This window comes from Globicephala melas, chromosome 7 (genome assembly GCF_963455315.2).
Source record: "Globicephala melas chromosome 7, mGloMel1.2, whole genome shotgun sequence".
NCBI classification, from domain to species: Eukaryota; Metazoa; Chordata; class Mammalia; order Artiodactyla; family Delphinidae; genus Globicephala; species Globicephala melas.
In genome coordinates, this window is record NC_083320.1 from 112,275,684 (window position 1) to 112,292,774 (window position 17,091).

Here is a 17,091-nt window from a genome sequence, read left to right on the forward strand (position 1 = left end):
AAACATTTCCTCTAAGATCAGGCACAAGACAAAGTTGCCCACTCTCACCACTATTATTCAACATAGTTTTGGAAGTTTTAGTCACAGCAATCAGAGAAGAAAAAGAAATAAAAGGAATCCAAATTGGAAAAGAAGAAGTAAAATTGCCACTCTTTGCAGATGACATGATACTATACATAGAGAATCCTAAAGATGCTACCAGAAAACTGCTAGAGCTAATCAATGAATTTGCTAAAGTAGCAGGATACAAAATTAATGCACAGAAATCTCTTGCATTCCTATACACTAATGGTGAAAAATCTGAAAGAGAAGTTAAGAAAACACTCCCATTTACCATTGCAACAAAAAGAATAAAATACCTAGGAATAAACCTACCTAGGGAAACAAAAGATCTGTATGCAGAAAACTATAAGACACTGTTGAAACAAATTAAAGATGATACCAACAGATGGAGAGATATACCACGTTCCTGGATTGGAAGAATCAACATAGTGAAAATGACTATACTACTCAAAGCCATCTCCAGATCGAATGCAATCCCTATCAAACTACCAATGGCATTATTCACAGAACTAGCACAAAAATTTTCAGAATCTGTATGGAAACACAAAAGACCCCGAATAGCCAAAACAATCTTGAGTAAGAAAAACAGAGCTGGAGGAATTAGGCTTCCTGACTTCCAACTATACTACAAAGCTACAATAATTAAGACAGTACGGTAATAAAACTTAAAAGCTTTTGCACAGCAAAGGAAACCATAAACAAGATGAAAAGACAACCTTCAGAATGGGAGATAATATTTGCAAATGAAGCAACGGACAAAGGATTAATCTCCAAAATATACAAGTAGCTCATACATCTCTATCAAAAGAACAATTAACCGAATCCAAAAATGGGCAGAAGACCTAAATAGACATTTCTGCAATGAAGATATACAGATTGCCAACAAATACATGAAAGGATGCTCAACATCACTAATCACTAGAAAAATGCAAATCAGAACTAGAATGAGATATCACCTGACACCGGTCAGAATGGCCATCATCAAAAAATCTACAAACAATTAATGCTGGAGAGGGTGTGGAGAAAAGGGAACCCTCCTGCACTGTTGGTGGGAATGTAAATTGTTACAGCCACTATGGAGAACAGCATGGAGGTTCCTTAAAAAACTGAAAATAAGGCTTCCCTGGTGGCGCAGTGGTTGAGCGTCTGCCTGCCGATGCAGGGGACACGGGTTCGTGCCCTGGTCTGGGAAGATCCCACATGCCACGGAGCGGCTGGCCTCGTGAGCCATGACCGCTGAGCCTGCGCGTCCGGAGCCTGTGCTATGCAACGGGAGAGGCCACAACAGTGAGAGGCCCGCGTACCACCAAAAAAAAAACTAAAAATAGAACTACCATATGACCCAGAAATCCCACTACTGGGCATATGCCCTGAGAAAACCATAATTCAAAAAGTGTCATGTACCACAATGTTGACTACAGCTCTATTTACAATAACCAGGACATTGAAGCAACCTAAGTGTCCATTGACAGATGAATGGATAAAGAAGTTGTGGCACATATATACAATGGAATATTACCCAGCCATAAAAAGAAATGAAATTGAGTTATTTGTGGTGAGGTGTGTGTACCTAGAATCTGTCATATGGAATGAAGTAAGTCATAAAGAGAAAAACAAATACCGTATACTAACACATATATATGGAATCTAAAAAAAATAAAAAAATAAAAAAATAAACCAGGTTCTGAAGAACCTGGGGAAGGACAGGAATAAAGATGCAGACATAGAGAATGGACTTGAGGACACGGGGATGTGGAAGGATAAGCTGGGACAAAGTGAGGGAGTGGCATTGACATATATAAACTACCAAATTTAAAATAGATAGCTAGTGGGAAGCAGCTGCATAGCACAGGGAGATCAGCTCAGTGCTTTGTGTTCATCTAGAGGGGTGGGAGGCAGATGCAAGAGGGAGGAGATATGGGGATATATGTGTATGTATAGCTGATTCACTTTGTTATACAGCAGAAACTAACACACCATTGTAAAGCAATTATACTCCAATAAAGATGTTTAAAAAAAAGAATGAAATCAATTCAGACCACTTAACTCTAAATTAGCAGATCAGTCACCTAACTTCCCACTCTCAAGATGACCAAAAGCACTTCATATGAAGAAGTGACATCCATTTAGGGTAAAATTTTATTAAGTGTGCAGGTAAGCTGCACACTTATATTTATTGGAAGCAACTCTGTTATACTGATACATACCATTTTCCTCAACTCCTCGTTGGAAACAATAATGACATTTGGTGGGTCCCCAATGGCAGTGGCAGCTCCTCCAATGTTTGTGAAGATCACTTCTGCAATCAGGACTTGTCTTGGATCAAGATTGAGCACCTCACACAATCTGTCATGAATGGAGGAAAATGAAAACAGTCCCACTATTCACATTGTGAATTGCCCATGTGAGACTTAATTTTTTTTAAAGCATTTGCTTGTACAAGGGAGGCATGTGTGTGCATGTGCTTGTGCACATGTGCACACACACTCACACACCTGTGAGAAGAGCAATGTTGAGGGGTAAAAAACGACAATAGTGCTACAGAGCTACTGGATAAATTTGACTCGCAGCATTAGATTTCTCTGAAAATTAACATAAAACCCATCTGAACCATCCATGTGAAAATATACTCCTGCCTCGCCCCCACAGGTCTGGAGGAAGCACTCAGGGTGCAGGACCCTGTGCAGGGAAGGCCCTGGCACAGATGAATGCATCTTTGCCACCAGACCCCTCTGAATAGGATGAGGCTAGAGCATAAAGCACCGCCACCCAGTGTCTCACACCATGCCTGCCAACCTAGCTCCATACCCACCTTACACTTTTCAAATGCTGAGGCCCTAAGCTTAATATTAACAAGGAGCGCACACTCTACAGCAGTGGTTCTCCACCTTGGCTACACACTAGATTTGTCTGGGAATCTTGACAGTCTTGCTGCCCAGCTCACAACAGATCAATTCCTGGGCCTGGGCCTGGGCAGCAGCGTTTAGAGCTCCGCAAGTAGGTCCACTGAGCCCACAGTTGAGAAAAGGCTACTCTAAAGAAAGTTTAGGAAATACCTCATGGTATTTCCTCCTCCACCTGCCCATCACATTGCCCACTTCCTTACAGAAGCCAGGCCTGGGTGTGGAAGTTGGCAGTGAAGGGTGTCCCTGCTGCATTCAAGGGTCCTTTTTTTTTTTTGGCCACTCCACGGCATGCAGGATCTTAGTTCCTTGACCAGGGATTGAACCCATGCCCCCTGCAGTGGAAGCGTGGAGTCTGGGAAGTCCCTCAAGGGTCCTTTCTACCACCTCCCAGCTCAGATCACAGCCAGCAGCTCTTCCGAGGGGGACTGGCCTACAGAACCGTGTGGAAGCTGAGAAGGGAGCAGTGTCCAGGGACCAGGGACAGGGATGAATCCAAAAAAGAGTAACAGATCCCAATCAGCAGCAGAAGCTATCAGCTTAGGATGCCCCGGCTCTGCTTCTAGCAAGAAAAGGATTAGTGCATGCTAACCAGCAATGCCAGATCTGGCTGTTTAACTGTAAAGACTAGCGCTACCCAATCCAGACAAAGGCAGAAGAAATGTGATTAAGTTTATAGAGTCATGAAGAATATGATAGTATAAACAGTGAATCTGAGCACGCCAACATTTCAATCTTGAAAGATGTAATTTTTAGACTAATAAATGGAATTGCTATTCTCACATAAAATTACAAAGCCAGGGCTTCCCTGGTGGTGTAGTGGTTGAGAGTCCGCCTGCCGATGCAGGGGACGTGGGTTTGTGCCCTGGTCCGAGAAGATCCCACAGGCCATGGAGCGGCTGGGCCCATGAGCCATGGCCGCTGAGCCTGCGCGTCTGGAGCCTGGGCTCCGCAACGGGAAAGGCCACAACAGTGAGAGGCCCGTGTACCAAAAAAAAAAAAAAAATTACAAAGCCAGTTCCTAGAACACTAAGGATATAAACAAATCCCAGCAAGGCTGAGACAACCCTCAGCTGCCCAGGTTATACAGGGATGCTGAGAACGTGTGTGCCATCATCAGAGAGTGCAGTGACATGCTGGAATCTGGCACATTGTGAGATGATTTTCAAACCAGTGTCAGCAGCAGAGTTGCCCTGGTTGAAGTGGGGTGGGTGTGAACTGCCTCTTGCCCCCTGAGGTGTCCTAGGGGCAGGGTTGGTTTTAGCATGTGCTACAGTTTACAACGCCCTCCATCCCGCATTTACCCTCAGAAGAACCCTTAGGTACTGGGAGGTGCTATGCTCCCTGTGCAGGCATGCTGAGTCCAGCGTCCCTCCCCCTCAAATCTATATTTGCACGTGGGCCATGACAATGTAGTCAAGCTTGCAGAAGCCTGAGCAACGGACTGACTTGTGACACTGCAGGCCAATCCGTGGGGTGCTGCCCGCTGTCTGCTCCTCTCTAACCTTCATTCTCCTCTCCCCACCCCACACTCCAACTCCCTCCTCCTCTGAGGGTCACTACTCTTCCAACAACAAAGGTATTGCCCAGAATTAGTCCTGAGCTCTGGAAGTAGCCCCTCGCTGGTGACATTGAACTTGCTGTGTCTCATGCCTCAAGTGCAGCAGAATCTCTTATCTGGCAGAATCCTCAGAACACTAGTTTGGGTTAATCTCTTTGATGGCACAACCCAGATCAGTGCAGCTGAAGTGATTTGTCTAAAGGTCCTCACTACCTAGCTTCCCAGAAACCACCAGCCATACCTGTGTCCCCTCAGTCTCCCGAGGAGCAGCCAGCACCAGCACATGATGGGTCTAAGCAGGGGAAGACCATGATATGCTGGGAACCATCTTTAAAATAAGGAACATAAAGTCTAGGTACAAGTGTACATCCATGACCTTGGAAGGGGCTGCACAATGACAGGCTGAAGCCCAATCCCCAGGAGGCACCTGGTGATCAGCCTGTGCTGCTCGGTGAATGTCAAACAAAGGAAGTGGATGGAATTAAAAGGAGCAAAATAGAATCAAACCAAATTTCTCTTTCCCAAAGTTGCCTTTCAAGGCCTTGCCAGGTCCAATCCTTCCACGAGGAGCCTGCCAGAGCAGGACAGCAGCCCCACCTCCCACTCTCTGGCTGAGTGCCCCACGGAGCCCATGGACCAGAACTCCTGGCCCCTGATGGTCTGTCCCACAGTACACAAAGGCCCATGTGTGCTGACTTCTGCAGCATTTCTGCAACCACCACTGCCACTGTCACAGCCGTGCACACAGAGCCACAGTCCCAGTGGGTGTGCAGGTCGGACCCAAGCACACGGGTGAAGGGCAAGGTCAGCAGCCAGCATGCGCTGCTGTGAGCCTGGCCTGATGCCCACACGGTGCCACTTTGCCTACCTTATGGTCACGGGAGTGAAGAGGAGCGCTGTGGTGACGTTGTCCAGGAAGGCAGAAAGGACGGCGACAATGAGACACAACATGATGATCATGGCCCACACTCTTCCCCGGGACAGTTTGTATGCCTGCAGCGCAATAAAGAACAAGCCAGGATCAGCAGGGTCAAAGAACAGATGCAACATTTCATTAGGGTCTCTAAAACTAAGGTCTAAATAAACATTGCATGGAGGATTAAAACTTAGACCCACAAACTCCTAAATCTGCTGAGATGAGGCAGTAATGGCTGGACCTGGACGTTCTAAATCCACCCTGGCCTATGTTCCTTCCCTCAGATTCTCCTTCTTGGTGCCCTGTAGTGGTCAATCTGTCACAAGGTGACGGCCTGTCACCCATGCATCCCCTAGTCTTTTACACACTCTTTTTGGTTGGACAGCTTGGGCTGTGAATTTGGGATCCACCTGACCCTAGAGTCTGCTGATCTTTGGAGATCTAGGGATTACTTTCAGTACCAAGGTATTGTGAGGAAGAGGCCAGATAGTACCTGGGAGGTGCAAGGTGGTGCACAAAGATAGCAAAAATCACAGAATTGTTCTATCATTCAAGGTTTGGAAAGGACTTTGTAAAGTAAATATTTTTTTAAAAGAAATTTTCAGTTTCAAATTTTAAAAATTCAAGCCCAGCACTAGTCTTTCGTTAGCAGAGCACGACAAGATGTCTTCCTGCCAACCCTGAGTAATAGGACCAATACAAATTCTTTGTTTGTTTTTGTAACAGATTTATTGGAGTATAATTGTTTTAAAAGGTTGTGTTAGTTTCTGCTGTATAATGAAGTGAATCACCTATATGTATACATGTATCCCCATATCCCCTTCCCCCTTTTTTTTTTTTTTTTTCCCGGTACGCGGGCCTCTCACTGTTGTGGCCTCTACCGTTGCAGAGCACAGACTCGGGACGCGCAGGCTCAGTGGCCATGGTTCATGGGCCCAGCCGCTCCACGGCATGTGGGATCTTCCCGGACCGGGGCACGAACCCGCGTCCCCTGCATTGGCAGGTGGACTCTCAACCACTGCGCCACCAGGGAAGCCCTCCACTTCCTCTTGCGTCTCCCTACCACACTCCCTATCCCATCTCTCTAGGTGGTCACAAAGCACCAACCTGATCTCCCTGTGCTATGCAGCTTCTTCCCCCTAGCTATCTATTTTATATTTGGTAGTGTATATATGTTAATGCTACTCTCTCACTTCATCCCAGCTTACCCATCCCTGACCTGTGTTCTCAAGTCCATTCTCTACATCTGCATCTTTATTTCTGTCCTGCCTCTAGGTTCTTCAGAATGATTTTTGTTTTGAATTCTATATATATGTGTTAGCATACAATATTTGCTTTTCTCTTTCTGACTTGCTTCACTCTGTATGACAGATTCTAGGTCCATCCACCTCACTACAAATAATTCAATTTCATTTCTTTTTATGGTTGAGTAATATTCCATTGTATATATGTGACACATCTTCTTTATCCATTCATCTGTCAATGGACACTTAGGTTGCTTCCATGTCCAGGCTATTGTAAATAGTGCTACAATAAACATTGTGGTACATGACTCTTTGAATTATGGTTTTCTCAGGGTATATGCCCAGTAGTGGGATTGCAGTGTCATTTGGTACTTCTATTTTTAGTTTTTTAAGGAACCTCCATACTGTTCTCCATAATGGCATTCCCACGAACAGTGCAAGAGGGTTCCCTTTTCTCCACACCCTCTCCAGCATTTATTGTTTGTAGATTGTTTGATGATGGCCATTCTGACTGGTGTCACGTAATAACTCATTGCAGTTTTGATTCGCATATCTCTAATGATTAGTGATGTTGAGCATCCTTTCATGTGTTTTTTGGCAATCTGTATATCTTTTTTGGAGAAATATTTATTTAGGTTTTCTGCCCATTTTTAGATTGGGTCGTTTGTTTTATTGATATTGAGCTGCATGAGCTGCTTGTATAGTTTGGAGATTAATCCTTTGTCCATTGCTTCATTTGAAAATATTTTCTCCCATTCTGAGGGTGGTCTTTTAGTCTTATTTATGGTTTCCTTGGTTGTGCAAAAGTTTTTAAGTTTCAGTAGGTCCCATTTGTTTATTTTTGTTTCTATTTCCATTTCTCTAGGAGGCGGGTCAAAAGGATCTTGCTGTGATTTATGTCATAGAGTGTTCTGCCTATGAGTTTCCTCTAAGAGTTTTATAGTGTCTGGCCTTATATTTAGGTCTTTAATCTATTTTGAGTTTATTTTTGTGTATGGTGTTAGGAAGTGTTCTAATTTCATTCTTTTACATGTAGCTGTCCAGTTTTCCCAGCACCACTTTTTGAAGACGCTGTCTTTTCTCCATTGTATATTCTTGCCTCCTTTATCAAAGATACGGTGACCATATGTGTGTGGGTTTATCTCTGGGCTTTCTATCTTGTTCCATTGATCTATATTTCTGTTTTTGTGCCAGTACCATACTGTCTTGATTAATGTAGCTTTGTAGTTTAGTCTGAAGTCCAGGAGCCTGATTCCTCCAGCTCCATTTTTCTTTCTCAATATTGCTTTGGCTATTCGGGGTCTTTTGTGTTTCCATACATATGCCGAAATTTCATGTTCTAGTCCTGTGAAAAATGCCATTGGTAGTTTGATAGGGATACATTGAATCTATAGATTGCTTTGGGTAGTATAGTCATTTTCACAATGTTGATTCTTCCAATCCAAGAACATGCTATATCTCTCCATATGTTTGTATCATCTTTAATTTCTTTCATCAGTGTCTTATACTTTTCTGCATACAGGTCTTTTGTCTCCTTAGGTAGGTTTATTCCTAGGTATTTTACTTTTTTGTTGTAATGGTAAATGGGAGTGTTTCCTTAATTTCTTTCAGGTTTTTCATCATTAGTGCATAGGAATGCAAGAGATTTCTGTGCATTAATTTTTTATACTGCTACTTTACCAAATTCATTGATTAGCTCTAGTAGTTTTCTGGTAGCATCTTTAGGATTCTTTATGTATAGTATTATGTCATCTGCAAACAGTGACAGTTTTACTTCTTCTTTTCCAATTTCTCTGATTGCTGTGGCTAAAACTTCCAAAACTATGTTGAATAATAGTGTTGAGAGTGGGCGACCTTGTCTTTTTACTGATCTTAGAGGACGGTTTCAGTTTTTCACCATTGAGAACGATGTTGGCTCTGGGTTTGTCATATATGGCCTTTATCACATTGAGGTGGGTTTGCTCTATGCCTACATTCTGGAGGGATTTTATCATAAATCGGTGTTGAAATTTGTCAAAAATTTTTTCTGCATCTATTGAGATGAGCATATGGTTTTTTCCTTCAATCTGTTAATATGGTTTATCACATTGATTGATTTGCATATATTGAAGAATCCTTGCATTCCTGCGATAAACCCCACTTGGTCATTGTGTATGATCCTTTTAATGTGCCATGGGATTCTGTTTGCTTGTATTTTGTTCAGGATTTTTGCACCTATGTTCATCAGTAATATTTGCCTGTGGTTTTCTTTTTTTGTAACATATTTGTCTGGTTTTGGTATCAGGGTGCTGGTGGTCTCATAGAATGAGTTTGGGAGTGTTCCTCCCTCTGCTATACTTTGGAAGAGTTTGAGAAGGATAGGTGTTAGCTCTTCTCTAAATGTTTCATAGAATTCGCCTGAATCCATCTGGTCCTGGGCTTTTGTTTGTTGGAAAATTTTTAATCACAGTTTCAATTTCAGTTCTTGTGATTGGTCTGTTTATATTTTCTATTTCTTCCTGGTTCAGTCATGTAAGGTTGTGCTTTTCTAAGAATTTGTCCATTTCTTCCAGATTGTCCATTTTATTGGCATATAGTTCTTGTAGTAGTCCCTCATTATCCTTTTTATTTCTTGCAGTGTCAGTTGTTACTTCTTTTCGTTTCTTAATCTGTTGATTGGAGTCTTCTCCCTCTTTTTCTTGATGTGTCTGGCTAATGGTTTATCAATTTTGTTTATCTTCTCAAGGAACCAGCTTTTAGTTTTATTGATTTTTGCTATTGTTTCTTTCAGTTCTTTTTCATTTATTTCTGATCTGATCTTTATGATTTCTTTCCTTCTGCTAACTTTGGGGTGCTTTTCATTCTTCTTTCTCTACTTGCTTTAGATGTAACGTGAAGTTGTTTGAGATGTTTTTTGTTTCTTGAGGTAAGATTGTATTGCTATAAACTTCCTTCTTAGAACTGCTTTTGCAGCATCCCGTAGGTTTTGGGTTGTCGTGTTTTCATTGTCATTTGTTTCTAGGTATTTTTTGATTTCCTCTTTGATTTCTTCAGTGATCTATTTGTTATTTAGTAGTGTATTGTTTAGCCTGCATGTGTTTCTATCTTTTACAGTTTTTTTTTCTGTAATTGGTATCTAGTCTTATAGCGTTATGGTCAGTAAAGACACGAGACAATTTCAATTTTCTTAAATTTACCACAGCTTGATTTGTGACCCAAGATATGATCTATCCTGGAGAATGTTCCATGAGCACTTGAGAAAAATGTGTATTCTGTTGTTTTTGGATGTAATGTCCTATAAATATCAATGAGGTCCATCTTGTTTAGTGTATCATTTAAAGCTTGTGTTTCCTTATTTATTTTCATTTTGGATGATATGTCCATTGGTGAAAGTGGGGTGTTAAATTCCCCTCCTATGATTGTGTTACTGTCGACTTCCCCTATTATGGCTGTTAGCATTTACCTTATGTAATAAGGTGCTCCAATGTTAGGTGCATAAATATTTACAATTGTTATATCTTTTTCTTTGTATTGATCCCTTGGTCTTTATGTAGTGTCCTTGTCTCTTTTAATAGTCTTTATTTTAAAGTCTATTTCATTTGATATGAATATTGCTACTCCAGCTCCCTTTTGATTTGCATTTGCATGGAATATGTTTTTCCATCCCCTCACTTTCAGTCTGTATGTGTCCCTAGGTCTGAAGTGGGTCTCTTGTAGACAGCATATATATGGGCCTTGTTTTTATATCCATTCAGGCAGCTTATGTCTTTTGGTTAGAACATTTAATCCATTTACCTTTAAGGTAATTATCAATATGTTTTTTGCTATTACCATTTTCTTAATTGTTTTGGAGTTGTTATTGTAGGTCTTTTCCTTCTCTTTTGTTTCCTGCCTAGAGAAGTTCCTTTAGCGTTTGTTTTAAAGCTGGTTTGGTGGTGCTGAGTTTCTTTACTTTTGCTTGTCTGTAAATGTTTTCATTTCTCCATCAAATCTGAATGAGATCCTTGCTGGGTAGAGTAATCTTGTTTGTAGGTTTTTCTCTTTCATCACTTCAAGTATGCCCTGCCACTCCCTTCTGGCTTGCAGTTTCTGCTGAAAGATCAGCTGTTCACCTTATGGGGAGTCCCTTGTATATTATGTGTTTCTTTTCCCTTGCTGCTTATAATATTTTTTTTCTTTTTAATTTTTGATAGTTTGATTAATATCTGTCTTGACATGTTTCTCCTTGGACTGATCCTGTATGGGACTCTCTGAGCTTCCTGGACTTGACTGACTATTTCCTTTCCCATGGTAGGGAAGTTTTCAACTATAATCTCTCAAATATTTTCTCAGAGCCTTTCTTTTTCTCTTCTCCTTCTGGGACCCCTATAATTTGAACGCTGGTGGGTTTAATGTTGTCCCAGAAGTCTCTGAGACTGTCCTCAATTCTTTTCATTCTTTTTTCTTTATTCTGCTCTGTGGTAGTTAGTTCCACTATTTTATCTTCCAGGTCACTTATCCATTCTTCTGCCTCAATTATTCTGCTATTGATTCCTTCCAGAGAATTTGTAATATCATGTTTTGTGTTGTTCTTCAATGCTTGTTTGCTCTTTACTTCTTCTAGGTCCTTGTTAAACATTTCTTGTATTTTCTCCATTCTATTTCCGATATTTTGGATCATCTTTACTATCATTACTCTGAATTCTTTTTCAGACTGCCTATTTCCTCTTCATTTGTTTGGTCTGGTGGGTTTTTACCTTGCTCCTTCATCTGCTGCATATTTCTCTGTCTTCTCATTTTGTTTAACTTACTGTGTTTGGGGTCTCCTTTTTGCAGTTTGAAGGTTCATAGTTCCTATTGCTTTTAGTTTCTGCCTCCAGTTGGTGAGGCTGGTTCAGTGACTTGTGTAGGCTTCCTGCGGGGGGGACTGGTGCTTGTGTTTTTGTGGGTGGGGTGGATCTTGTCTCTCTTGTGGTCAGGGCTGCTTCTGGTGGTCTGTTTTGGGTTGTCTGTGAACTTAGTATGATTTTAGGCATCCCCTCTGCTAATGTGTGGTGTTGTGTTCCTGTCTTGCCAGTTGTTTGGCATGGGGTGTCCAGCACTGGAGATTGCTGGCTGTTCGTGGAGCTGGGTCTTCACATTGAGATGGAGAGTTCTGAAAGAGCTCTCGCCATTTGATATTATGTGTGGTTGGGAGGTCTCTGGTGGTCCAATGCCCTGAACTTGGCACTCCCACCTCAGAGGCTCAGGCCTGACACCAGGCCGGAGCACCAAGACCCTGTCACCCACATGGCTAGGTCAAGTGAAAGAGGCCCTAAACCATCAAAAGCTATATCCAATACCCAGCTGGGAGATCTGAGCGGCATGGCCATGGACTCATCTGTGGTATGGCTGCTGGGCGCAGGCCGGGTTTTCAGCCAGGACCAGTACAAATTCTGCCAGTCAGAACTTGCTGGTGGATTCCTCAGGGTATATGGGGGTATATGTATACGTATAGCTGATTCACTTCGTTATACAGCAGAAACTAACACAACAATGTAAAGCGATTATACTCCAATACAGATTTTTTTTAATAATTAATTAATTAAATACAGTAAAGAAAAAAAAGGAATGTTTATATGCTTAATGTTTAGAAAGTAATCATTGAAATTATTTCACCAAAAAGTGGAGTAGTCAGAAGCTGATGATTTAAAATATTTGGATACTCTGAAGTGCAAAACAGTTTTGGTGCATAGCTCTCAACCTGCCAATTTGAACCCTATCATACAAACACTCAACTCTAGTACTCTTCTCCTTGATCCTCTTCTTTGGTTATTTGTTGAGAAGCTGAAAGTGTTACTCAGAGGCACCTAAATTAGCACAGCAACTATGTCCAGCTTTTCAGCAGTGATTTTGAAAAGGAGGACAGAATTTTAAAAGATTTGCTTTAAGTGGTAGTTTTATTCACTAAATATGTAATGGTGGAAAAATAAATATGTCAATTAATTAATACATAACTATTAAATGCCACATCAAACTTACCTTTACAGCACAATAATCAAAAAATCCAGTCTCTGAAAATATGGCTACTAAAATCATCTGTGGGGAAAAGAGAAACAGGAGACAAGGAGAATGTTTCAGCATTCAGCACCATCCTGAAATGACACCAGAGTTACCCCTTTCAAATCTGACCTCTGGCCTCTGCGTGAAAGCTACCACCTCATCAAGCTTCTCACTCTCTTGATGAGTGTGGTTTACTTACTAACTCCCTGAATCAAGCCCCTTGCTAGTGGGTTTGCACCTCTATATTTGTCCAGGGATATGTGCCCAAGGTACATTATCATTCCATCTGATCTTGACAGTGAACACTGTGTTATAATTACTCTCTGTCTTATAGACCAGGAAACTGGCAGGCAGAGATAGAAGGTGACTCACTTACAGTCACAAAGCTAGAAACAGGGAATGAAATGGGACAGAATGTGGCCTTCTACACCTAAATGTCCACACAAGCAACAATTCAATGTTTTAAGACTTTTAAACTGGCTTAAATTTTGTTTCCTAAAATAATTTAATAGATTTTTATCACCAATTTGATCAAGACAAGCAAATAAGAGTAGTTACATGGAAACGATTATTCTCTGGGTTCTATATGAACCCAGAAGGCCTACTCACTTGTGTTTTTCTACTGATGACACTGAGTTGGTGAGAATAATCATCCTAGATCGTAACAAAAAGTAATGTCCCATTTATTCTAAGTCTAATCAACCAGACATTTCAACCAGCCTGAACTTTCTGGAAGATTCTCTATTCTACCTCCTTAGATGGTGACGTATCACGTGCTGAATTTGGAGTGAGAAGATGCAGGTTCAAATATCAATTCTGCTACTTAGGAGTAATGTAACTTTGAACAAAAAATTTAATTCTCTGTACTTTGGTTTTCTCACCTCATCTCTGAATGTCTGTTCCTTGTAAGGTTGTTGTGAAAATTCAATAGCATTATGTAAACTAAAGTATTTAGAAAAGAGTGGGCCCAATGCTGTCTTTCAAATAAACAGTGCAAAACAAAAGTGCCCAAAAATTAATATAGACTCAGTACAGATATCTACCTTGTCTAGCATGACCAACGATATTCATCCTAACCCAAATGGCCACTGTGAGGCCATTTATAGAATGTGGAGCTTCACACACCAATGGAAGTTTCACATGAACGTGGATGGGTAGGTCCTGTGTGGTCTTCCACTGTCATGGTGAAGCTGTTCCACACGTCAGCTGCCAGAACCACCCAAGAGATGCTGGAACTCAGGGACTGGGTAAGTGACTGGCATGCAGCAGGGTGGAAAAGGCAGGGGCCTAGTTATATAGACTGTCTCTGCAAAGTTCTACCGATTCCATTTGAGAAAAAAAATTAAACCACTCATTTTAAAAATCCTAACCACCCCCAGTAGCTCCAAATGTAACTATATTGAGAAGGTAATTAAAGTGAAGCTCTGGGCTTCTGTGGTGGCGCAGTGGTTGAGAGTCTGCCTGCCAATGCAGGGGACATGTGTTCATGCCCCAGTCCGGGAAGTGGCTGGGCCCGTGAGCCATGGCTGCTGAGCCTGCGCATCCGGAGCCTGTGCTCCGCAACAGGAGAAGCCACCAACAGTGAGAGGCCCGAGTACCGCAAAAAAAAAAAAAAAAAGTGAAACCCTAACCCAGTATGACTGGTGACCTTATAAGAAGAAGAGATGAGGACACAGATATGCCCAGAGGGACAATCATGTGAGGACATAGGGAGAAGATGATCATCTACAATTCAAGGAGAGAAGCCTCAGAGGAAACCAACCCTGCCAACACCTTGATCTCAGACTTCCAGCCTCCAGAACTGTGAGGAAATACAGTTCTGTTGTTTAAGTCACCCAGTCTGTGGTACTTTATTATGTCAGCCCCAGAAAACTAATATACCAATCATTTAAGTTTTTTTAAAAACCTATTTTATAAGCCATCTGGTATGCCTTCCTTCTTCCTTCCATAGGCCCAAACGCTATACACTTCAGGACCCAATACATTCGTTCCTCTATGAAGCCTGAGTTCAGACCACTGACCTTCCTCCCACTCCACCCACAGAGTAGGCAGCCACTTTGGGTCACACCGAAGCCTAGAGCAACAGGGCCCTCCATGGTGCTAGGGCAGAAAGAATATTAGCAAGGAGGTGAGGGCATGTGGTGACCTGCTTTACACAGTGTGAGTCTTCTAGCCCTGAGAGGAAACACCCTCCTCAAATCACTCAGCTGCTGTGGGTCTGTTCAAGAGTTCAGTAGCCGTTCCCACTGCTGTTCAGACCCCTGTCAAATTCCACTTATTCCAGTTAGGTTTGTTTATGGCTCATGTACCACACTAGCCCACTAGTGTGTCTTAAAGTTCCCTTCCTACAAGTTCATTTGGTGACACTCTTCATAGCACACAGTAGAGGGGCCGCTTGAAAATGTCTGTTTAACAGCAAATATACAAACAATTACTTAGGGACAATTTCTTCATTTCTTCCTTTATCCATATAATTAAAGGTACTTTTCCAATCACTGAAAAACTTAAATTGTTCATCTCTTTAGGATATTCCATTTTATATTTTAAGTACAGTAACTTTTAAAAATTTCTAAATTTTCTGAATGGCAAGATTATTTCACTGTCAGACAGGCCTTAGGCTGAAATTTTACAGCTAACTAATCAGAGCACCAATCACTCCATTCCTCCTCAGGAGAAATCAGCTAGACCTGCACAAACACTTCTCAATCAAGCCCTAATTGTCAAGCATCACAGTGTCTTTAAGAGTCAGCAGTGGCAAAAGAGAAGGTCCAAGGTTGCAGCAAGCTTGGGACCCTGTCCCACTGGGAGGACTGTCATTACCATGCCAAACAGCAGGGCCAGCGTCTCGAAATCAATCCACTCCACCACGTGCGTCAGGCTAGGTCTCTGCAATCAAAGCACAAATTTGCCAATTAGTCCTGGGCATCATCCTCCTGGTGATAAACTGTAAATATATGCCGCCCTTTACAGAAAACCCACTCATTGGACCAGAGTCGAAAGTCACACCATCTGCTTGCCTTTGAAATCAGATTATATCATCACTGAAAAACACTCGTGACCCAAAGCATAATAACGTCAAACCTATGCACTTGACAATTAAAAAAAAGCAGATTTATTAAGCCCCGTCCATGTCCTTAAGGGAAGGTAGAATCATGGGGGACTGGGAACCCAGACTGGGAACTGAGGGCACTTGGAGAGCCTGGTTGTTGGAAAAGGACTGCACAGTGGTCCAGGGAGGTTCCTGCAGCACAAGCCATGTGCTACGTCAGTGATTTCTAGAATTAAATAACTACTACTACACTACTCCTTAACAATTAATAAAAATAACAGTGGTTTATGTGTAAGTTTTAGGATGCTGGGACATTTTACCCTTAGAGTTAGTGTTTGTTTATACCAACTCTAGTCAAGAAAAAGAAAATAAAAAAACAATAAATAACTAACTGAACATAGCCCCACATAGCCCCAGTTATTATTCTTTGGTTGACTGACTGCCCTTTAGTAGCACTTTTCAGAACAATTCCTGAAATTCTACAGAGTTGCTTTCAATCCTAAGTTCTGTATGTTGCCACCTTGGTCAGTTCCAGCACTACTCCTCAAGATGGAGGCTCCAAAGGCCTCCATCTCTAGTGGGCACTTGGCTTCTCTTGCTTCCCTACATTCATTCCAATGTCCCTGCAGGATGGACCACACGCAGACCCTGAGGGGGTGCTATTCCCCCCAGACTTGCACATCCAGGGACCTCCTGATGTCTGCAGGACAGAACCCCAAACTCACTGTCTCCCACCTCTCTGCTCCAGCCAGGATGGCCTCTTCTAGTTTCCATGGGCTGACAGTACATAGGGCCAGCTCTAACATAATTCAACTGCATGACCTGGGAAAATGCTTGACCACCATGAGTCAAGCGTTTCCTCAGCTAGGGTGGAGAATAACACCACTGGGATGTGTGTGATAAAGTCAAATGTTAATTACTCATCAATGCTGTAAAGTTCATGTCACTAATGGGAAATGTGAAAGAGTATATTTAAAAAGTAAAATCACCAGCTAATGCCTAATTCTTGGACTGTCTTTGAATCTGACACTCTATTGAGTGCTAAGCCATTGACTCAAAATGTTACACTTACATCTCCAATCACAGCCAGCGCTGCTAATGCTGCAAGGGAACCCAACATGGCTGCCAGTGTTCTGTGAACAATCTGGAAAGAAACATAGAAAATTACTGCATTCTAATCCACAGGACATTAAAACACACAGAAAGGGACTTCCCTGGTGGTGCAGTGGCTAAGTTTCCACGTTCCAATGCAGGGGAAGTGGGTTTGATCACTGGTTGGGGAATTAAGATCCCACATGCCACAGGAAAACTAAGCCCACATGCCACAACTAGAGAGCCCATGTGTTGCAACTACA

The 17,091-nt window shown here is 42.0% G+C and overlaps 1 protein-coding gene across 7 annotated transcripts in view; it reads right to left on the reverse strand.

The window, feature by feature from the left end:
* Positions 1–17,091, reverse strand: part of OCA2 (OCA2 melanosomal transmembrane protein) — a 257,288-nt gene that overhangs the window by 151,769 nt on the left and 88,428 nt on the right. For all 7 annotated transcript variants that reach the window (XM_030840343.2, XM_060301520.1, XM_030840342.2 and 4 more), the window contains 5 exons: positions 16,809–16,880; positions 15,508–15,573; positions 12,667–12,723; positions 5,396–5,520; positions 2,271–2,409 (listed from right to left, as the gene is read on the reverse strand). In XM_030840343.2, coding sequence (XP_030696203.1) covers positions 2,271–2,409; positions 5,396–5,520; positions 12,667–12,723; positions 15,508–15,573; positions 16,809–16,880 — 459 coding nt within the window. The remainder of the gene's footprint in view (positions 1–2,270; positions 2,410–5,395; positions 5,521–12,666; positions 12,724–15,507; positions 15,574–16,808; positions 16,881–17,091) is intronic.